This window comes from Urocampus carinirostris, chromosome 2, assembly GCF_059441175.1.
Source record: "Urocampus carinirostris isolate Australia breed hairy pipefish chromosome 2, RoL_Ucar_1.0, whole genome shotgun sequence".
In the NCBI taxonomy this organism is placed as follows: domain Eukaryota; kingdom Metazoa; phylum Chordata; class Actinopteri; order Syngnathiformes; family Syngnathidae; genus Urocampus; species Urocampus carinirostris.
Genome location: NC_142350.1, coordinates 41,293,828 through 41,317,877, shown reverse-complemented (window position 1 = coordinate 41,317,877; position 24,050 = coordinate 41,293,828). Strand labels below are relative to the sequence as shown.

General features: G+C 39.9%; 2 protein-coding genes across 2 annotated transcripts in view; one reads left to right on the top strand and one right to left on the bottom strand.

Moving 5' to 3' along the window:
* Nucleotides 1-8,655: 8,655 nt before the first annotated feature.
* LOC148371905 (prostaglandin reductase 3-like) lies at nt 8,656-14,338 on the bottom strand. Its single transcript, XM_088326521.1, has 2 exons — nt 13,617-14,338; nt 8,656-10,131 (listed from the first exon to the last, which is right to left on the bottom strand). Exons 1-2 carry the CDS (start codon nt 13,892-13,894, stop codon nt 9,198-9,200), a joined length of 1,212 nt encoding a protein of 403 aa, XP_088182647.1. The 5' UTR covers nt 13,895-14,338; the 3' UTR covers nt 8,656-9,197.
* A 1,183-nt stretch (nt 14,339-15,521) lies between these two features.
* tshz1 (teashirt zinc finger homeobox 1) overlaps nt 15,522-24,050 on the top strand; it is a 67,852-nt gene continuing 59,323 nt past the window's right edge. The window contains exons 1-2 of the mRNA XM_088326520.1: nt 15,522-16,132; nt 16,313-16,815. Of these exons, the coding sequence (XP_088182646.1) occupies nt 16,776-16,815 (40 nt within the window). The 5' untranslated portion in view covers nt 15,522-16,132; nt 16,313-16,775. The remainder of the gene's footprint in view (nt 16,133-16,312; nt 16,816-24,050) is intronic.

The window sequence follows — 24,050 nt, the reverse complement described above, 5'->3', positions numbered from 1 at the left end:
AAATGAATAAAAAATAGTTTAAAGTATAGCAAAAGTAGTAAAAAAAAGTGAAAAGCATAGAAAGGATACTAAAATGAAGTGCCACAACTTGTTAAAATACAGAAAATCTCATGAAAAGTAGTAAAAAGTGATAGCTCATAGAGCCATTTCCTTTGCAAACTAGTAACAATATCCAAAACTTATGCTATAATAACCATCACAAACTACCTCACAATACGTTGACTTTTGTGGGTAGAGTTGGAAAACCTAAACAGGTCACTGCATATCTAGTGATAATCATATTTTGTTTTCTGGGGACCTACTGTTTGATTATTTTAATCATCACATTATTTTTTTTAATTGTAATATTAATTCTTGGTGAGTTCGAAGTGAGATCTAATGTGCTATAAAGGACTTGTCTTGTATCTTGTCAATGAACCGATTTGGGCGGTTTCCACTAACAAAGTTTTAGATAGATAGATAGATAGATAGATAGATACTTTATTCATCCCCGAAGGGAAATTCACATTTCCAGCAGCATCCCTGAGCTGAGAACAGTACAATAATAAAGCCAAAAGAATACAATATACAAATACCCAGTGTGATGTGCAAATGCCCACTGTAGCGTGTTATATAGAGTAACTAAATAGTGCTACACAGAATACATATTGCAGTAAGATTCGGTAATATCCAATGTAGGTGGTGTGGTTTAATGTGGGCCATTGCTCTGCCGGGTGGAGTTAAAGAGCCTCAGTGCTCGTCTCTCAGCTACTGTTGTTAGGCTGTCCAGCTCTTTGCCTACAACAGAGCTCGCTTTCCTAGCCAGTTTATTGAGACGAGAGGCATCCTTCTTCTTGACGCTGCCTCCCCAACACGCTGCCGCATAGAAGAGGGCGCTTGCCACTACTGTCTCATAGAATATTTTCAGGAGTGCCCGTCTCTCAGCTACTGTTGTTAGGCTGTCCAGCTCTTTGCCTACAACAGAGCTCGCTTTCCTAGCCAGTTTATTGAGACGAGAGGTATCCTTCTTCTTGACGCTGCCTCCCCAACACGCTGCCGCATAGAAGAGGGCGCTTGCCACTACTGTCTCATAGAATATTTTCAGGAGCTTTTTGCAGATGTTGAAGGAGGCCAGCCTTCTGAGGAAGTAAAGTCGGCTTTGCCCTTTCCTACATAGAGCTTCTGTGTTTGCAGTCCAGTCCAGTTTGTTGTCCAGCTGCACACCCAGGTATTTGTAGGTCTGGACAAATTCTACACATTCTCCCTTGATGGTTACAGGAACCGGGTGAGTTCTGGTTCTCCTGAAGTCCACCACCATCTCTCTGGTCTTGGTGGTGTTTAGGTGCAGGTGGTTTGCGTCGCTCCATCGGACAAAGTCCTGAATCAATGTCCTGTACTCCTCCTCCTGCCCGTTTCTGATACATCCCACGATCGCAGTGTCGTCGGCAAACTTTTGCACATGGCAGGACCCAGAGTTGTACTTAAAGTCCGATGTATATAGAGTGAATAGGAACGGAGAGAGAACTGTCCCCTGCGGAGATCCTGTGCTGCTAACCACAGTGTCCGATGTACAGCCCCCCTGTTTCACATACTGGGGTCTGCCTGTCAGGTAGTCAGTAATCCATTCTACAAGGTGTGAGCTAACTCCCATCTCTGTCAGTTTCCTACTCAGTAGCAGAGGCTGTATGGTATTGAAGGCACTGGAGAAGTCCAAAAATGTAATCCTCACAGCCCCCTTCGCCCTATCCAGGTGAGAGAGGGATCGGTGTAACATGTATACTACAGCATCCTCCACTCCCACCTTCTCCTGGTAAGCAAAATGCAGTGGGTCGATGGCGTGACGGACCTTGTCATGTGCGCCCCTTTCTTAGGTTTCGTTATTCTCATAGCTAGCCTCTCTTTCTGGTATATAAATTATGGTCAGCCATGTAATTGCGCACACATAGCTAGTTTGGCATTTTACAAGGCGTAGTATATTGTGTGAGATAAAGAAGAAAAAAACCTCTACAAAGCCTTTCTGCTCTAGCTTAGCTCAAAGTTTTGCAAACCCAGATGTTTATTTGAGGATGTGAAGGAGAGAAACCTAACACCCTTTAGTAGCTTTATATTTATTCTATCTATCTATCTATCTATCTATCTATCTATCTATCTATCTATCTATCTATCTATCTATCTATCTATCTATCTATCTACCCTGGTCATATCCCTCGAGAGGGGTGACTGACAGCAAGACAAACACAAAAACAAAATAAAAAAGGGGAAAAGTAGCAAAAAAAAAAAACACGTACATTTTTTATTTATTTATTTATTTATTTATTTGGACCAAGGCCAACCCAAATGCCCAAACAACCAACCTAAGTTAAGCACCTCGGCACTTAAGTTGGTTATCCTTTTGTCCCTCCAGATGAAACGGGACACAAGAAAGCGGCCATGTCACTCGGGTCAACAGCAGGGCCCAACAGCTTTCCTTGGTTTACCCCTGCCGTATCATACGAGTGCCCTTCCCATCCCTTAGAACGCGCCAAAACATCCCACTATCCTTCCACAACACCTCTCCACTCATTCCTATCACCAACAAGAGCTCTAGCTTCCCCTACATTTAGACCTCTTTCCTCCAGTGCACTCATGACACCATCCATCCACGTCAATCGCGGCCTTCCTCGTGGTCTCCTTCCATTTACTTCTCTGTAGATTGTAAAGTAAGCTACCGTATTTTCCGCACTATAAGGCGCACCTAAAAGTCTTATTTTTTTTCAAAAGCTGACCATGCGCCTTATAACACAGTGCGCCTTATATATGGCTCAATATTAAATTCGCAAGGTCTCGCAACTACGAGAAACAGCCGCCGACTCCATTTTTCGCGCTGTGCATACTGGGAAATATTAAACGATTGGTAGTTGCCGGGGCTCGTGTTGTATTTGTTTACTAAGTGGCAAAATGGCTACCCCATTAAACTGCTTAATTCATATTCAACAAATACAGTATTTGTCTGAATCCAGGGTTATGACTGGTGAAGATGTAAAGCACAATTTACCTTAAACAAACGCAGAATTATTCAGAATGTCACGTTTGAGAGAGAGAGAGAGCGAGAGAGAGAGAGAGAGCGAGATTCTCTTTCATACGTGCATTTGTATAAGAAAATGGCTCCTGTTAAGAGACACGCGTACAACGCCGAGTTTAAACTCAAAGCGATCAGTCACGCAGCACAACACGGCAATAGAGCGGCAGCGAGAGAGTTAAACTTAAATGAATCGATGGTACGGAAGTGGAGAAAGGATGAAGATAAGCTCTGCCAAGTAAGGAAAACTCAACAAAGTTTCCGTGGCAATAAAGCAAGATGGCCAGAGTTAGAGGAGACACTTGAACAGTGGGTTGTTCAACAAAGAGCGACAAGCAGAAGTGTCAGTACGATAACTATACGTATGAAGGCAACAGCGCTGGCACAAAAACACCGGACGTGTTGGATGGCCCATTCACTGAGATATGGTCAATTCGAACACAGCAGAAGAAGAATTCGAGGGATTCGTCGATGAGGAGCTTATAGAGTGATCTTTGTTTTTCTTTTGTGTGTTTACGTTTTACATTTTACAGTTATTATGTTATTGCTTTGCACTCGTTGTTTTTGCACATTACGAGTGTCACTTTATTGCGATTGCACTAACGTTTCATTTAAAATAACAGTATCAGACGTTTTTTTCTTTGCGTGTTGACTAAATGGACAAAAAATAAAATGTTATGCCGATGTTGTTCAAAGATGTTAAAGATGTGTCACGAAAATGCTTTACCTCAGAGAAAATAATAAAACGGCTGTTTATTTATTTTGGGAGTGAATGGAGTTGTGGAAAGCTTGTTTGTTAATAAAGTTTGACCTTTTTGAATGCTTTGTTGACATTCCCTTGAGCGTGGCAACATCTAGAGGTTGCATAAAGTAACTACATTCTCTACTGTAGTCAAGTCGTCACATTTATTTACCGTAAATAGCCCTTAATCCCAAAAATGTCTCGAAGGACTGCACAGGATTACAATTACAAAATTGCACAATTACCTGATCTTAAACCAGCATGCACTTATAGCGCCTTATAATGGGGTGCGTCTTATGTATGGCATAAGTTTTAAAATATATCATTCATTGAAGGTGCGCCTTATAACATGGTGCGCCATATAGTGCGGAAAATACGGTATTTTTAGTTATTGTGTATTTCTCAGACTCCTATGTTACAAATTAACTTGCTATGAAATTAAATTGTTTAACCTATTTTTCTATCTTAATACACAAGTAATCATTCGCACACACACACATATATATAGCATCACTGAAAGATCCATGCATTTCAGTATTTTTCCATTGTATGTAATGCAAATGCGTGACTCCACAATAAATGCGCTACTGACCCGGAAGATCCGGACAGCCAAAAGTACCACGTTGCATCTCGCTGACGAATCCTTCTACTGCAGTAGTCTTTTCAAACTTTATTTCCTGCGTTTGCCTGTTTTCTTTGGTCAGCCGAATTTTATTTTGGACCCGACAAGATCCTCGTCAACATCCGCTCCTCATGCATCCTCTCCATGTGTTCAAACCAACCGAGTTTTATCCACACGCTTACTCAGTTCCGCTACTACTCCAGTTCTGTCTCTCACAATTTAATTTCTCAATCTTTCCAATCTTGTCACTCCTAACATACTCCTCAAACACTTCATCTCAAAAACATTTAACTTCCTTCTCAAATCTGCGTTCAGGCTCCAAGTCTCTGCACCATAAGACACAGTCGGCACAATCAAACTCTAATACACACATTACAATTATAATTGTGTTAAAAAAAATGCATGGTTAAAACATTGGGTTTGACCACAAATGCTGTGAAAAAAATAGACTTGTTCATGAGGTACTGCCAAGGTTTATACTCTTTGTACTGTAGTTCACAATGTTTAGCTTAACCAAGCTAAAAATCCATTTTTTGATTCAAAATGTATTTAAACTATGCTAATAAACTAGCCACCTCTGCCTGGTAGTACTCCACATATGGAATAAAAACACGACTAGTTCACAGGTTTGCGGCTTCTAATTTTGAACGATATATTGTAGGAATTTTAATATTGAAATATCACAATAATGCCATTACTTTAACATCCCTAATAATTGTCCATATACAGTAGAACCTTGGTTTTCGAACACCTCTCAGTTCGAATAAATCGGAGTTCGACCAAAAATTTTGAGAAATTCTTGCTTTGCTGTTTGGTCAAAAATTCAGAGTTCGAACGCCAGTAATGCGTGAGTGCGTACGCTAGAGTGCGAGGCTGAGCGGCGTACGGGTGTAGATCGCTCCCACCCCTCGTGACCTACTGTTATCACGTGCGCACTTGACTCTTTTTGCTTTCGCTTTTAATATCGTGAACGGAGTGTTTTAGCCCTAACTATGCCTCCGAAGAAGTTCGGTGCAAGCAGGACAGGTGAAAAAAGAAAAGTTGTTCGTACAACTATTGCCTTTAAGAAAGACATAGTAGCTAAATATGAAAGAGGTGTGCGAGTGTCCGATCTTGCTAGGGAATACAGCATGCGCCTTCTGCTCACCACCACAAAGGTAAGAAATCCTATTCATAATTATTTTCTTTATCTTTTTTTTTTTTTAAACGTTCGTGTTAGCGTAATCTTTCGTATGGAAGATTACGATAACGCAAACGTACGATTAGCCTGGGTTAGCTTTATGATTCGAGGTAAACATTCAGGGTGTTGGAACTGAGCCCAAAATTCATGGTGTTGGAACGGAGCCCCCCTTCCAATGAAGCGCTAGCCACTTGTGGTGCTAAATGACTTGTAAACGACCTGATTTTTTTATTTTTACACGTTCATGTTAGCGTAACCTCTCGTACGGAAGATTACGATGCGAACGTACAATTTGCCTGGGTTGGCTTCATGTTTACGTTAAAGATTCATGGTAAACATTCAGGGTGTTGGAACGGATTAAAACGATTTACATTCTTTTTAATGGGAAAAATGATTTCGGTGATTGAACAAATCGGTTCTCGAACAGGGTTCTGGAAGGGATTATGGTCGAGAACCGAGGTTCCACTGTACTTTAAATGCATTTAAAAGGAAGAGCATTAGCAAAGTCACGTTTAATTTGAATTAGAGGTAAGGTCTTGGGCCCGGACCTGAAATTTCAGACAAGTGTCAATCAAGTTGGGCAGGGCTATTCCCTTGATTTTTATTTTCTTTCTTCGTGAAGGATCAGTACAGAACGTCGGGTTTACCTCAGCCTTGATCCCTCAAATCAAGTTAATCGTTCGGGCTTCGGCTGGTTTGGGTTTTTATACCAGCGGGTCGGGTCAGGTTGTATTTTTTTAGCCTCGATCTTACCTTTAATTTGAATTGACCTGTTGCTCGACAACGCTGAAGCACATTTGGCTGCATTTGTGTGCGATTTGATGACCCATCAGGTGCAGATAGCCACATTGCTTGCTGCTCCTTGCCTGTAAAGTACATCACACTAACCTTTTGTGAGCCACCCTCTTGATAAGGAAACACCCTGGCAGTGATGTTTTAAGACCGCAGCATCTATGTCAGTAAAAGTGGAAATTGAAGGATTTCAAATACATTCCAGGTGCAACTTATTGAAAAATGAAGCCTTCTTGCTGAATATCGATAGCGGAAAAGACAAGGACAATTAAAACACAATTTTTATTGCTCACCACAAACAACAATGTTCAGTCTGACATAGAATTGACTAGACCCACATTTAGTATGTGGAGCTTAGGGCCATGAGAAGGCAAAGATTGATTGTTTGGATAGTGTTTCTGCCAGCAGTAAACTATCAGGCACACCTGGAGCAGTATTCACTTCAGACATATCCACGTAAGCCCCTAAAAGACAAACAATGGAGTCTGTAAAACATTTACGGTAGATGAAGTGCCGGTGAGAGCTGAAAGCTAGCGTAGTGAAGCATCTGGTCCCGAAATTGTTGAATTGTCTATTGTCATTGACAACAACAGAGTGAATATTGTAAATCAAACACGTTACTCCAGGATGAGCATGTAATAAAATACTTAAAAGAGAAAAACAAGATGAAAAAGAATGACTTTTAGGTAAATATTAGTTAGTGCTTTGAGACTTGCTTACGTTGGAGATGCATCAGGACAATGGTGCCATGAAAAATATTGAAATAACATAAAGTAGCAACATATTTCCCAAAGAAGAGTCGAGAAATAACTGTACATATTTTCATATACATAGGTAAGATATATACATGTATATATTTTCAGTCTTGTGTGCTTGTTCAGAGTAAATGGCATTGAGGACGAAACTGTCTCTAAGCCTGCTAGTCCTCGTTTTAAGGGGCCTGTACCACCCAATCAATTTCTGTGTCGTGTTGATAACTAAGGTTTTTCTGTCTGCAGTCATGCTACTAACATACCACACTATGATGCCGTATACCAAATGCTCTCCTCAATAGGACACCAGCTGCTTCTGTTGCAGGTTGTTTTTTTCTGAGAACGCTCAGGAAGTGGAGTCGCTGCTAGACCTTCCCTGCCACAAATGGTGTTGGCAGACCAGGAGAGGTCATTGGAGATGTCCACGGCCAGGAGTTTGATTGAATGAACTCTTCCTGCAGTTTCCTTTGATGATGAGCAGAGCTGGGTCTTCTGGAGTATGAATTCCTTAGATATGATGGTGTTCAATATGAGTTAATATCTCAAACATTACATTGTCAGTTTCTCCACCTCCTCCCTATCCTGAGAAAAAATACCTTAAACTCCAGACGATAAGCCGCAACTTTTGTCACAAGCTTTCAACCATGCGGCTTATGCAATGATGCATCACTATTAGGTAAGGTAAGCAGTGAAGGTAAAAGTGAGACAGGTGGAATATATGTTTCAGGTAACATCACACTTTGTGCATGAATAAAATTAGCATGAACCGACCCTCATCATGGAAAATGGGAGAGCTAACCATATTGGAAATAATTTTACGAGTCTGTTTATTTGCAAATGGAAATAATGTAACGAAACTAACTGATTACAAGAAGCAACGTCCAACGAAGCAATAATGTTTTAGGCGGATTTATTTTATCTGTTGGCATTTTCGTGTGTGTTTGGAAAAATTATTTTATATCGTTGGATTCGATGCATTGTTCTTGATGAAACAAGCTCATGTTCGAGAATATTCAAAGTTAAAGGCGGCCAGGGGTCATAATGGTGAGTTAAGCTTTATAGTTTTCGGGTGTCTTGTTTGAGACTGATCGTGAAATTTTTCTAATGAGTATACTTTGAAATAAGGATATCTTGAATCCAAAGAGTTTAAGCTTTTTAATATGTGGCATGACATACTTTAGTGTCTGGAGATGTCGCTCAGACATGGATTTGTTTTAAAAAAAATGTAGCTACCTGGCGGCAGGTGCAGCTTATGTATGTCAAATGTTTTTTTTTCTTTTAAAAATGTACTGCGTGCGTCCGGAATTTACGGTAGTAGACCATGTAGGCTAAAGTAAGCACTGTCCATTTCTTACTCAATTTTCAGCTAAGAGCCATACCTGAACATTAAAGGGATTCATTGAACATGCCATCTACTAACGAAAGAGTTCATTACACTTTGCTGCACAAATTATAATTTTATTATATAAATAATTTTCATCAAAGTGAAGGATTTAAAACAAATGACATAAAACATGGTGAAGGCAATAGTGACAAACATTCTTTGTTTATTTTTCAGCAACTAAAACAAGGTCCTTTTTTTCCAATTATCTTTTCACAAAATAACTGCAGGTACTTGTTCAAATTACACAAAAGTAAACGAGTAAAAAGTAAAACAAATGCAATGATTTGATTCCATAACAGAATTTGTTGCTGGTTTATTTATTTTTTACTTTCAGACCAGTACAGTATTCCCTCGATTTTTGCAGTTAACAAGTTCCATAACCACCTGTGTTAATTTCCATTAAAAACCACCAACCCGTGGGCAACATACTGGCACTTAAAAAATGTCCCTGTAATTCCACAATGTACGTATTTATCAACAGAACGTATTACGAGAAAAATTTGACGACACGATAGTTGAACCGCGAAATGGCGAGCAAACACTGTATTGTGATTTGGCAAAGTAAATAACAATCCTGAGAATAATCTTATTCAGTTAGTAAAATAGCTATTCCACATTTATTCAACAATCTATTTTTGAATTATTGTGGATTTTATAGTGCAAATATAATTTCTTTGGCATATATTATTTACAGTTGACTACTCGTACTTGAAGGGGGTGCTACCTCGACTACAATCTTGCCGAGGTTCTTCCCTGCATACATATAGTCCACAGCTCGGAAGACCGACTCCAGACCAACAAACCTTCCTTCCTGTGCCAAATCCCCATAATCCACCTCGCAAACAAGCTTGCCCATTGTAAACAATTCAGTCATTCGAATCAAAGCGTCCCTGTAGTCGCTGATGAAGTGAGGAAGAAAGAAACCCCGAACGCTTGCCGACTTTTGCAGCAGCTTTACCGGTAAAGTTGCCCCTCTGAACTGCGGGATTCCCGACGCAGACTGGTAACCTGAGATGAATCCGATAACTATCAACCGGCCTTTTTGAGCCAAACAGTTAATTGCCAGTTCTAAAGTGTTGCCCCCTACTGATTCATAAACCACATCAATGCCTTTTGGGTATTCTGTCTGTAAGGTTTTGGCCAAATCCTCCGTTTTGTAATTAATCGGCCTGTCACAGCCGATAGACTTGAGAAAACCTGCTTTCTCATTGGATGAACAGGTCCCGATCACGTGACAGCCTGCCTGTTTGGCAAACTGAACAGCAAACTGTCCTGTTCCTCCCGCGGCCGCAGTGACTAAAACAGTCTCGCCTTTGACCAGGTCACCGAGACGCTTCAAGGCAATGTAGGCGGTAGCGCCACTGACCAGCAAGGTGAGAAACTCGGGCTTGGCCGAAGGAACAGGCACACTTTCCTTGGCAGGAACCACGGTGTACTCTGCAAAGGCGCCTTGGGGGCCAAAATAGGCCACAGCGTCCCCGACAGTGAAGCGGGAGCTTGCAGTGAGACCGAGGCCGACAACTTCACCGATACCCTCAAATCCAGCGTCGAATGGAGGCTTCTTGGACGGGTCGTAGCGCCCTGCTGAATAATTTATATCAGAGGCGTTGATCCCCACAAAACTGAAAAACAGGGAAAAAAAAGTCATTAGGGCAGGGGTCACCAAACAACGCCCGCAGGCCTCATCAGGCCCGCCTACGGATGTAATCCGGCCCATGAGACAATGCTGAGGAATAAGGAAAAAAATGAGATGCTTCTCGTCAAACAATGACCTGCAGTTTTGAATATGTCCACTCGATGTCGCCAAAGCCATACGCCATTCTAAAACACCAACTGTCGCTGCGTATGCCATTTTTTAAATTTTATTTGAAAAAGAAGTTATTGTTTGAGGCAATACAATGGCACTCACCTGGATTTCCTAGCCTCTGTCCATTTTATACCCCCATAGAAACTTTAAATTTTATTGCGCTCAAATAGCTTGGTATTTTTCTATATACACTAATAGTTAAAAGTTTGGGTTTGCTCAGAAATGTCTATTTTTATGACAAAAGCAACATTTGAAGGACATTTCTTTTTCCAAATAAAAATAATTATTTCTAGCCTTCTCAATGTCTCAATTATACTTTCCATTTATTTCTCTTGATAATTTTTTGTAAAAAAAGTGACTTATAATTGAAAACACTATGTCAGGGTTCCCCCAAACATTTGATTGGTAGTGTTTTCTTTTGAAATACATTTTATTGGTCAAGATTTTCAATTTCATGCAATAAAATACTTCTGAAGTCGACGCTACTTTTTAATGCAAATCATCAAATTTAGTGCTTTAAAAGGGGCACATTACTCTTAAAGTTTTTATTTGTAAATTGTGCATACCAGTTGAATGTAATTGTCCCTTTAGACGATTAATAAACTTGTGCAGGTAAATGTGAATGAGAAAAAATGGATCATGTTCTCCATTTTCCTCATGTATTTAGATTTAAGACTATCAGCACATACAGACAATTAAATACATAAATCAGCTTTTTTTTTTTTGGCCTCTGTGTAAATTGTATCAAACCAATGCCGTCCGCGACACAAAAACTTTGCTGACCCTGCATTAGATGTTATAATGTGTGAAAAAAAGGTTAGAACAATAAATTTAAATTGATATGCACCTGCACTTTAATTTGTAATGGATTTTTTTTTTTCTCTTCTGAAATCACTGCAAACTCCACTAGTAGGGAATAATTGCATGACATGAAGCAATGGACAATGTTATGAATCACTGCCTACAGATGCCTGACAGAGATTGCACTTTGAAAACCATACATAGTGTAGTTGCTTCGACACAAGGATGACTCTTTTGATCTGCGGCATGATTGATTGAACAAACATGTGAGATGGAAGAAGTGAATAAACTGACTTTATTAATAGTCTTTTTGATCAGCATTTGAGTTTTATGACTTGCTGATAATTTATCTGAAGGGCCAAACAAATTTAATATATTAATGGAGAAAAACATATTCAAAACAGTGACACAGATTAAAAAAAAGGTTTGACATCACTATTTAAAAAGACAGGTCATTGTCAGCTTTAATCATGTTATCGTGGATAATAATATTTTAAAACCACTTACAATAAACTAACATACAGATATAGTAAAACCATATGAGTTGATCACATCTATAAAGAGGTTGGCATTACAGTAAAGTGATAAATTGCCTTGTGGGTTACACTACAATTTGTTATCTAGTGCCGAATTGTGCGAGGTAACTCTGACAGAAGAGGGAATATTAAAAAAGAGGAGGTGGGTAACACTTACATCATTATGTTGATTGCTCTCATGCATGTTTTCTTTTATGTGTGATGTATTTGTTTGTTTTGGATTTTGATTTGTAAACAATCTGATAATATTTAACATTTCTAAATAGGCCATGTGTTTAATACCCATTGCACTTTATATTGAAATTAAAACATTTCAAAAACAACTATGAAATTGCCGGGACCAACCACCATTGAGAAATACCTGATAGTAAAAGGTTTTCATTGACAATCAAATGACCACAATCCTGTTGGTTATAAGTTGAACTTCACCGAGACTTGTACAACACTGTATTTTATTGGGGAATAAATGCTAACATATAATCTTTAAGTCGACTGTGAAATATAAAACCTTAAGTGAAGCATTGGTATTTTGCAAAATTGCAGGTTAAAATACCTTTCACTGGGATGTATTACTTAAAACTGTCCGCAAGCAATTTGTAATGGTTTCATGAGGAACTAAATTTAAAAATGCCTTTAGGCACAGTGACCCTCCTTTTGCCTTCGAAGTGATGACAAGACGGTTACAATCTGATCCAAACTGAGTCTTTTGCAAAACTACATTTTATTGGGGAATAAATGCCATAATATAATCATTAAGCAGACTGTGAAAGCTGTATATAATATAAAACCTGCGATAAAGCATGTATACTTTGCAGGCAAAAGTAGTTTTCACTGAAATGTATAACTTAAAACTGTCATTTTATCTGCAAGCACACCGGGTTATGCGGAAATGCATTTAAAATGACAGTGACTGTCGTTTTGCTCCGTTAGAGGGGTGACAAGAAAGTGCACTGTCTCCAGCATCATCACATCCAATGCAAAGGTTAGATCGGCCCCCAAAAAAATCCCGCCCAACCTGACCAGACCCAGGCCTGCGGGTATTAAATCCCTACCCTGCCTGAGCCCGACCAATTAATTCCATTTGCAGGACTGACCCTAAAGCAAAACCACAATTTCATATTTTATTTGTGTGGACTCGGGGTGAGGTTATCTATGATAACAAATTAAAGCTATCTTTTGAATTAAATTGTATTTGTGAAACGTTAAATACAACGAGATTAGACATGGCACTCCAGGGTAAACATGTAATACAAACTATAAATAGAAAACTAAGATAAAAGATTGTTGGGATAAAAGGGCAAAGAAATTGAGAAAGTGGTGCTTAAAAACTGGCCTAAATTATAATAGTGCAATGAAATAATAGTGCATTCCAGCTGTAGTGCAATGAGAAGTAGTTTAATAACAATTGGTGGCAACACAGATAAAAAAAATCCAAACTAAGTTGCAAGATATACACTTTCACAGTTATGCGCATTACTTTAGGGTGGTGATGGCCTTGGGGTAAAAACAATCTCTGAGTCTGTTTGTAACAAGACTGTGAAAACATTTACATCCTTCATATTTCTGTACCTGCAGAGGCTATATTAACAATTTTCTGATCAGTTGGTAACAGTGTCAAACACTACCCCACCCTCCAATAATTTGGTTATTGCAGGTTGGTGACGTGCACATGCATGAACACAGAGGGGGAGAGAGGGGGAGAGATTGAGTGATGGATTGATAGACAAATGCAGAGAGGGCGGAACTTGGAATTACAGTGCAGTTCTTATTCTTCGCTTATTTTGGCATCTTATGATGTGGCCGATTGCTGCGCCTGGTGGACATGGCTGAAACAAGCAAGGCAAGTACGGCTACACCGAATTGTTTCATTTGGAACTTGTTAACGTCTCAAAAGAATTAACACGTAGTTAGAGAACAGCCCGAGGTTGGGTTGTTTTGGGAACGTGCAGAAATATCAACCTACCGATTTCTGATGAGCAAGTCCGCATCAGTAGGGGTCGGAACCGGAACAGTTTGGACCGAAGCGGCTTCTCTAAAATTCGGGCTCAGCTTGTTTACGACCACCTTTTTCATGCTGCTCGCTATGGAGGATCCTTTAAAGTCGATGAAGTGAGCAGAGTAGGACATATCGATGATGGGGCGCTTCTGAACCGGAATAAGTCCACGAAGTGAGTGGGTACCTCTTCGTCTCGAAAACAAAAAAGCTTTCCGAGCATTTAACACTAAAAGCGAAGCGGTCATTGCCCCCGAAATGTGACAAAGTTCATTAGCAACTTAAGGTGACGCTAGCCTGCTCACATCTCATACAGGCCCCGGGATTCGTCCAACCTAGTTTGGAACCGAATCTGGGCTTTTCGGTAAAGCGAATTTGGAGCCGAATCTCCCTAACGTGGAATATTTAACACTCAACGTTCGGTTGTAGCAAAGTCTCGGAGAGAAGCGCTGCAGCGATCCCACATGAAGCTACTCGACGGCGGAGTCCCTCCCCTTTCCGCTTCTTCCCGGACGCGACACTCACTTCCTAGTACGGTGAAGCAAATTAAACCTCCATCCCAAACACATCAACAAAATAACTACAAGATGAACGGATTTTTCATCAAGCAGTCGAATAATAAAAAATGTAAGCGGAGCGTTTAATGGAGTCGTCATAAGATGTGCGTTGCCTTCGCGGTAACGTATTAATGACTTGTCGTTCACGAACGAAACGGCTTTATGAGGCGACTCTTTGAAGTGATCGACGAGAGCCGAAAAGCGCCCGACATCCCCCCCCCCCACACACATTTATCTCTCCCAATTCTATCTCTTTCTTTATATTGGTCCCTCTCTATTTCTCACTCAGTGTTTCTTTAGCTCTCTTTCCCATTGTCCTCTCTTCCTTCCACATTTTCCCCTCTTTCTTCATCTTTCTTGCTCTCACTCCCCCTCCCCTCTGTCAATCTCTCTTTCTCTATTTTTTTCTATGTCTTTCTTCCTTTATTTTTCTCTTTTGCTCTCTTTTCTCTATTTTTTCTCTCTATCTGTATCCCTTTCTCTTTCTCTTTAATTTTCTCACTCTCTATCCCCTTCTCTCTCTCGCACTCTCACACTCTCTCATTCTTTGACAATCTCCTTTTTTTCTGTGTCTTCCTCGTTTTTCTCTCCCATTCTCTGTATTTCTCTGTCTCTCTCTTTCTCTCCCCTACCCGCTTTCTTTTTGTGATTCTTTTAAAGAATCTCACGCTTGGTCAATATGAGTGTCGCCATCTCTGTTGTTTGCTTAAATAAAATGAAACAATATAAAAGTTTAAATAAGGAACATTTTCACTGTAGATTGAAAACATTAAATATAATATAGTGGTATACTACGTTTTGTTTTTTTTTAAAGATAATTGTTTGATGGAGGATATATCATATACCAGCTCAGTAGCCTAGATGGTAAGGCGCCCGCTTTGAGACTGGGAGGTCGGTGGTTCGCGCCCCGGCCGAGTCATTCCTAAGACTTAAAAAGTGGTCGGCGGCGCCCTCTGTTGGCTGCGGCTGCATCGGCTCGCTACAACGGGTCAAGTGCAATCGACATTTCGTTCTGTGTACATTGTTACACAGAATGACAATACAAGGAAATTATTATTATTATTATTATTATTTAAAAATCGGAACAGCCATTTGGGAGTCGAAAGAGTCGGCTCTTTTTGGTGAGCCGAGTCGAAAGAGCCGGTTCTCGATAAAGAAAAAAAAAAGAGCTGCGTTGCATTTGTGGTCACGCGTACACCTGTAACCTCAGCTTGTAGCGCTAATTGAATAAACACGTGCAAGCTTTTTCGTTTTTGTGTGTATTTGAATCACGTTTTGTGACAGTTGTGTAATATTATATTTCCCGTATCAACATTCCAACCACGTCTATGTCGCTCACTTGCTTTTATCTCCTAAACGTATGACGTAGTGATAATATTTCAATCTGCCTCAAGGTTCTTGTTTGTGTGGTTTTAATGGCTACATGATGGGCAGCAATTGTCGGGTTTCTTTTTACGGTAAAAGCGGGGGAGAGATAGAGGGAGGGGAGGAGAGAAAGAGCGAGAAGGGGTAGTTGGTTGGGTAAAAGGACAAGACAATTAAAAAGATTGACAGGTAGCCTCCTCTGTCAGGAGTGACGCTTGTGGAGAAGGGGAGGAGTAAAAAAATGTAGCAGGAAAAGCCACTCGATGCGTCTGTCTATCAGTTGAGACTGTCTGAAACAGCTTCTGGATCCGCCGTGTTTCAATTTTTACTTTTTTTAAGGAGGGGGAAAAAAGAGCTCGATCGGATCTGTCCCCCTTCTCCCCTCCCTCGTTTGTCCCCTCGTTCTTTTAAGAGACAAACGTGTTTTGTAGTCCATGTCGATCTGATGCGTTGTCTCTGGATGCGTCTTGTGACCGTTTTCCTCCGCACGGCATCAAACAAACAGACGTCCCTCACCAACAACATGCGACGAGATGCAATGAGATAATCGTTTGCAGAGCGTAGGTAAGAAAACAGGACAATCGCTGTGTTTTTTATATTACTACGCCGGAGAAAGTGGTTTGAACGAGAGGGAGGGAAAGTCTCCGGCGGGCTCGCGAGGCTGGACCCGGACGGGCTGATGTGGCGAAGAATTGACATTTAACCATCTAATGTCTGTTTTTTCTTTCCCTCTCTCTCTTTCAGGTTTTTGGCTCGTAAAGAAACTAAAGGAAGTCGTTGGTTAACCCGAAGCGTGCGTGACGATCGCGGCGGACTTATTTGTTTTGTTTATCTCTAGTTTTACTTTTGCCGTGCGTGAAAAAAGCGCTGCAAACTATCGCTCCATTCAAAGACTTCAAGATTGGATTTTGGTCAACTCTAAACTTTGGAGCTTCTCTCTTCCACTCAGCCATGGAGAAGACGAAGGAAGATGATATTTGATGGACACGAAGGTCTCCCGAGCTGCTCCGTAATTTTTGAGCTCCACGTCGCTGGACCCGATCTGCCTATTAAGTCTACAAACATCAACAAGCGCGAAAACAAGACTCACGTTTGCAGAACCGAGACCAAAACGCTCCCCCACCTTAAGGGATGATTCTTTGCCACTGACAGTTTTGAGTTCCTTGTAATTTCTGCATGAGAAGCGCCGTGAAAGCTGACGGTCACTATGCCAAGGAGAAAACAGCAAGAGCCGCGCCGATCATCAGGTATCTAATGCACCTCCTCCAACACCGTTTCTCAATCTCTTGCCATATATTAAATTCTTCATGATTTAGGATGTCATGTTGCAAATTAGTATCACATAATTTGCATTTGAATTTGAATTATTTTGCAGAACTCCACCCCACTGACAAAACATGTTCGTATTGACGAATTTAGGTTGCAATTTATTGTTAAAGACTGTTAGGGATGCCAAACTTTATTGATGTTTTTTTTTCCGGAGAGGGTGAGTAGGGATGAGTGGGAATGAAAGAGGGAAAAACTGTCGAGAGGGGATCCTTTTTTGTTATGTTATTAAAGGCTTGCCATTCTTGATTTCACTGGTGATTGATCGCCTGTCACATAGTTCTCTCTGATCCGTTCATTCCCGATAAACTTCAATAAATCCCGCTGTAAAGGCTAGTATGCTTTGACAGGTACAACGGTGAAACACTCTGTTGTAACGGAGAAAGTTTGGAATAGCAACTTTAAAAATGATAATGCTTGGAGCGATTTTTATATTTTGAATCTTCTGGTTTGTTGTTTTTTCAATTAGTTGCAACAAACATCACATCCCAAAACTCATGTAAAGGAAAAATGGATGACAGGCTGAAGCCAAAGATTCATTAGAGACCTGTCCCCCGAAAAACTTTGTACACTTCTATCAATTAAACAAATGATCATATCTTACGTCTATATCACAATCATTTGTATGTCCATTTAAAACGATCGCATTGTTTGAATCACGCTATATATTTTACAGTTTAAGTTTTATTTCTTATTTTATCATTCCCCTCCTTACTCTCCAACAATATAATCTGTAAAACCTGAGACAAAAAAAGCATTTTTTGGGGTAACAATTTAAAATTGGATTGAGCGTTAGCCATTAGTGAGTTACAAGGGCCTGACAAGACCAAACGAAATCATGTGCCCTAATAAAATTAAAGAAAGGGCAGTGTCCATATCACATGTTGAATTGCATAAAATACTCTTTTACATCCGTCACACAAGATTTTAGACATTATGCTCACAAAGAAATGTTGAGTTTTCAATTTTCTATCCCGTCCAAATTCAACTTGCATCTTCTCCAAGAGTCAGTGTAGTATTAGAATCAATATCCAGAGCAGGAGGGGAGTCTAATATTTACTGTGTGGCCAGCTGATAAACCCAGGTGTTGGCAGAGGGCTGACACCATTGAGTTCTAGTGGTTTGGATCTGGACTCCTCTTTCCCCCCTCTCGTCTCCCCGAAGCCTTTAAACAAATGTAAATGAGTGACAGGGGTTTCTACCTCTGTGCTAATGAGGCCGACTCTTTGAAGTTAGGCATTAACAACTCGTGTGAACAAAAGACAGTTACAGAATTTTAAAGAGATTTTGAAATATGAGGTGCAAAGCGGGTCAAAGAGGAGGGCCAGCTGCGGAAGACTTTGAACTCGGCGGGTTTTATCTTTTTAAGTAGAGCTGCTCCTGGTGATGTTGAGGAGGATGTTGATGGTGTGGAGGAGTAAAAAATGTGCAACCGGTGCTCGTAGTCGACTTATTTCTGTCAGCCTTTCTTGCAAAGCCGCGTTCATGTGAATTCCGGGTCGGACTCTGAGATAAAGCCGCAGATTTAGACGTTCAGGCAGGCTTTGCTATCCTGAGTGTGTGTGTTTGTGTGTGTGTATGTTTGTGTGTGTGTGTGTGTGTATTGGGAGTTTGGTTATTTCAAAAGAATACCCCCCCTGGAAAAGGTCACCCTAGTTGGAATCAGAGTGACTCTCATTAGCCTACTGCATGAAAACATGACATCTCTTTGACCCTTCCACTCCCCACTCCTTTCCCATATCACACACCCCATTGATCCATCACATTGTCCACCGAGTGCTATCATCTGTTGTTATGGTCCATCACAATTTGGCGTTCAGGATGTTTTCTAATAACCCATCACCACTATTGTCATACATAATATTCACCCTCCCACTCTGCCGTGATCCAAATCGCACACAATTACGAACACACACACACACACACTCCTGCTCCCTCGCTCTCATACATGCACAAATCCACAATAGACTAATATGAAGCTCCAACAGGCGCAAATACTGACCTTTGTCGGCCCTTAATGAATCAATTACAGTGTTTAAGTTCATTCATACATGAAAGCAGAATAAGTTTCAAACTAAAATTTGCATCCAACTGTAATTTCTTGAAAATTAACATTTTTAAGTTTTCAGTGTTTTTATTACTTTTGTTTGTACATTACATTGTAACGTGATGAGATGCTGCTGGTCAGGTCAATACTGAAAATTTTAATTAAATTGTCTTTGTTATAAATCATTGTAAGTAAGGAGATTAGACTTGGCACTCCAGGGTAAACATGGAGTAAAGATTTTAAAGGGAAAAAAAGAGAAAAGACTATCACTATAAAAGGCAGATAATTTTTTTTGCAACACAATGCTTAAAATCTCGCCTAAGTTATAATAATAGTGCAATGAAAGGGAATAGTGCATCATTACAATAGTGCAATGAAAGGGAACAGTGCATCATTACAATAGTGCAATGAAAAGAAGTGCAATAACATTTAGCAGCAACACAAATCCCCAAATAAGTTGCAAGGCATATCTTTTTTCAGTTTTGTGTAATGACATTTAGCAGCAACAAAAAAAATGCCGTATCGTGTACACCTTTTTTACGTACATATTTTTGGCTCCTTTTGTAAGAAAGGTTTTGAAATCATTTTCGTAAAATTTCGGAATAGTGTGTATGTATACATATATATATATATATATATAAAATATAAATTTAAACAATGCATCTTTTTCTAAATCAATTACAATGGCAGTAAATAGGTGATACTACATGCTCATGATTACTTGTTTTAGATTTAATTCAACTAAATCTACTTAGTTTAGATTGCACTTCAATCTAATGTTCACTGCAGATAAATCGTGGACAAGTATCAACGTATGATAAAAAAACAAAACAGCTAATCAACCTAAAGCTTTTAAAATATACCAGACGGTAAGTTAATGATTAACAAAAAACAAAAATGAGTGTGTGTTTTAAATGTGTACCTATTTATCGCCTGTTTGCGCTAGTTTCAATTTATAGACTTGGATCATTAAATGCTTTTATTGTTAAAAAAGGCAAGTCGAATTAAAATCCAAGGTTGATGTCGACTTTTACTGAGCGTGATGTTAAGTTTAACAGGAGGAATATTTCTTGGAGGGACAATTTTTTCCCTCCTTTTTTCCCCATGATAGTAATTAGGTGTGTTTTGTCAGTACGTGTATGCGTGCCTGTGTGTGTATATTCAGAGAAGGGAGCAAAAGGGGTTAGGGTTCCATACCCGTCGGCTTCATTAGAGAGAGCTCGTAATTATCTGTGCAGTTGATGGATTTGTGACAGGCCTTAACGATTAATGCTGACAAATTCAGTAAGGTGTCAAGTCCGCAGCTGCCTTGATGTAATCAAGCTGATATTATACAGTCCCCATAGCCCCCAGTGCACCACCAACTCAATTTGCCTGTGCAGGTGACAAATGGACTTTGCTACCTGACTAATCACGTCAGGAGACAATGCCAGTTAATGACCTCTAGTAAGCTTTCGCCAACCCCACCGCCGCCCCTCTTGTATCCTCGTCATAAGCAAGTCAAAGCTTCTAAAGCACATAGTCTTTGTATTTTTCAGGTCAAATAATTTCATATAATGAATTTTTTAAAGTAAAAGTTGAGTAGCGATTTCCTCTACAAAAAGTAAGAAGGTCCGACTCCTGGCTTGATGTATAAACCTTCTGTAATCAAGTAAAATTCGGAGTTATGTTAACTGTTTTGGATTTAAACTGCAAGTATTTATTTGAAAAACAAATCACAGCCACACCATGACATTTTGGCCGTGTGAAAATAAAAATTAAATTGTGTGGCACCCCAATCCATTCCCCGATATGCTGAAGGCCTTCACTTTATTCAAAGCTGGAGGTTTGCTGTGCCAAGGAATTAATGATTTTGCATGCTCAGGAAGCTAAGATTACCCAGCGACCTTTGTCCTCTTACTTGATGATACTGTTATGTGATATTCTCCCTCTGAAATCAACAGTACCTTCAGAATTATGTTCCCCCGCCCATCTTTTTGTCCGCAACACTGTCCTGAAAAATGTTGTGCATTCTGGCCTTTTTTACTTAGTTGAATTTACAAGTGGTTTTTGCAATGATCAATTAGTAGAATCGCGAAATCTGAAAGATGTTTATGAGTGTGTGCGCAATTGGAGTATGGATAGAAATGTGTTTATTATGGATGTACAGTCACTGTTATTTCCTCTGCTAACAGTTAATGTCTTACTTCTAACGACCTGAAGTGATAGCAGATAATATGTGTGTATTATGTGCTATACATAGACTGCAAATAAGCTTAACCGATTTGGAGATAGTTTGGCTAATTTGTTTTTTAACCTGAAATTTACGAAGTAATAGGTTTGTTGAAATTTAATGTAGATATTTTTTGGTGTGAGTGAAAGAGAAGGCAACAAATTAATTCCAAAAGTGTTTCATTGTTGAAGAGAGTATGTGTTAACATGGTCTGGGTGTTAGTTTTCTTGGAATGAATAACTTGAACGGCTGTAATGATAACCACACACTGTTAGTCATCCTCTGCAGGATGAGCTGTTTAAGGTGAGCAAACTCCCCTCGTAACCCAAACACACACAGATGCATGGACACTACCTCTTCTTTTTTCATACCCCCGGTACAACACAAACACAACTTCAGAAGAGCAGCTCCCCATACTCATTACCTCCGACTGGCAGATCTGTTCACTCCTCACAATCAAAAGGGGAGCTGGAAAACACATTGATCCACAAAAAGCAGTTTTTTCCCCCTGCTTTCGTTGTACCGCGTGTCTTCTCGGCATTCCCTCGTGGTCAGTCGATGTGAAGCGTGTGTGGCTTTCGGACACGGCTGGAGTTTCTCCAGTTGAAAGTGGATTTCTATTAGCTGGTGGCATTGATTGGCCACATTGATAATCATTTGTCCTCTTTGGCCACATTACAAACAAATTGGTAGATTTGCCCGCGGGATTTGTACTACGGTGTCTTTGCAGAAGTTTAAAGATGCCTAAGCTCCTTGCCATAATTAGATACAAACTCCAACAGCAAAGTTACCATATTCAGGTATAGATTTTCATTTAAAAAAAAAAAAAAGCAGAATCACTTATAATTCACTAAACCAATCATTTATATTAGTGTTTGTGTTCTATTTTTGTCATTTTCCAGTCTGCATGAGTTTCTCAGAAGAGCAGCTCCACATATTTATCATCTCTGACTGTCAGATCTGTTCACTCCCCGCAATCAAAAAAAGGAGCTGGAAAACGCATTGTTCCACATCAAACAGTTTTATTTCCCTGCTTTCGTTGTACCGCGTGTGTTCTCGGCAATCCCTGGTGGTCAGTCCGTGTGGAGCGCTTGTGGCATTCAGACTTAGTTATGGTTTCTACAGTAGCCGGATTTCTATTAGCTGGTGGCATCGATTGGCCTCATTGATAATCATTTGTCCTCCTTGGCCACTTCACAAACAAATTGTTAGATATGCAGGCAGGATTCGGGCCAGTTAAAGGTTAAACAGTTCGTTATCCTCATTTGTCGGCCGTTGGCTTGCATGTGGTCGGCCCTTGCAACTGTGTGTCGCTAGAAGAGAAGTGTTCTGGAAAACTGTGGCAGTGGTATTGATGACGAGCTGACTACGGACTAAAAGGAAAGATCAGTGAGTTTAAACATCATGTTTTACAGCAATAAGAACATGTAATGCATGTATGCATAACCCCTGCCATTTTTCCTGTTTCTGGGCGTTTTTAGCCAGACATGCCTCCAGGCCACTCTGCCGTAAGCGCCTGTGTTGTCCTGGCTGCCTTTTGCGCACACAGAAAAGAATACACCAGAGGACCTTTTAGTGGTTAATTTTGAGCCGGGAATAAAATAATAGAGGTGACTTATGAGTTCCCATCATACTATCGTTAAAGTAGCCAGATGTTTTTTGTTGCCTGTCTTAGAGCGCAATAAAACAGAAACAAGCCACAGAATCCTAAAAAAAAAAGTGAGTTAGATTCAAGTTTATAAGTGATAGTAAGCTGGCTCTGGGCCTGGGTATCTTTATTCTTGATTTCCTTAAAGGAAATCCCCCTGAAAATAGCTTAATTTTACAGCAGAAGCAAATACTTGTTTGCCTTTTAAATTGTGTTTGGTTCAAAATCGCTAAATGGTACAAGTTTGCCAATATCAGCGCACTGTTAAGACTGAATTATTTACAATTTATTTTAATAGATAAAATGTCAGATTTAAAGGAAAATGTATGCGAACACTCTGGCGCATATTTAAAAAAAACAAGATGAAGATAAGAGGGGAATTCGTTCGAGAGTAGTCATGCAAGATTTAAAGGGTAAAAAATGATATCTAAAATTTTCTTAACTAAAATAGTACAGTTTTTCAGCGAGGCTACATTGGCTCTCTTGATCAGTGCCTTGGCCCCTCAAGAGGCTCCACAAGAGTGTTGGAGTCAAATTTAACATGTTGCTTCATCAATAAAAGATGAGCAATTACGGAATATTTTGTCTAATAAGTATTTGAGTTCCTCAGTGCAAGAAAAAAAAAACAACAACACGTAGCTTACCCACTCATTACATCAGTAGGCAGGGGGAGTGAGAGGCAGAGCTTTGAAGCCAACAAACAAACAAACAAGACAAACAAGATGAGCCCACATCACGAGAGTCCTATCCAGGGACACCCAAACCTTGCATGCTGCTCCGTCTCTGCATCATCTAATGCCTCTCGCTCTCTCGCTCTCTCTCATTACCGCTTTTACCCCCAATCTCATCTCTCCTTTTACCCCGGCACTTCCCACTTTTTTTTAAAATTCCTCACGCTTTACACTCTCCTGCATGTTTATCCCTTCTCATTATGTTTGATAAATACTGTTTTTTTAAGACATAAAAATTTTGCATACACAGGGTGTTTTTGTGTTTATGAATTGTTTATGAAGTGTAATACTTTGATAATATTTTATTTAGACCCTCCCTTGGGCTTACCACCTGTGGGAGTGGCCAAAGGGGTCAGGTGCTTAGCGATCCGGGTTGCAGCTAAAGGAGGGGACAAAAGTCACAACGAGCTGAAGTAAATCAAGAACGGGTTCATTAGCAGCAGTAGAACAGTAATTAAAAACAAATATTATGTGCATTTTGTAAAGCAGTCGACTGAAAAGTCTGTAACCAAAGTACT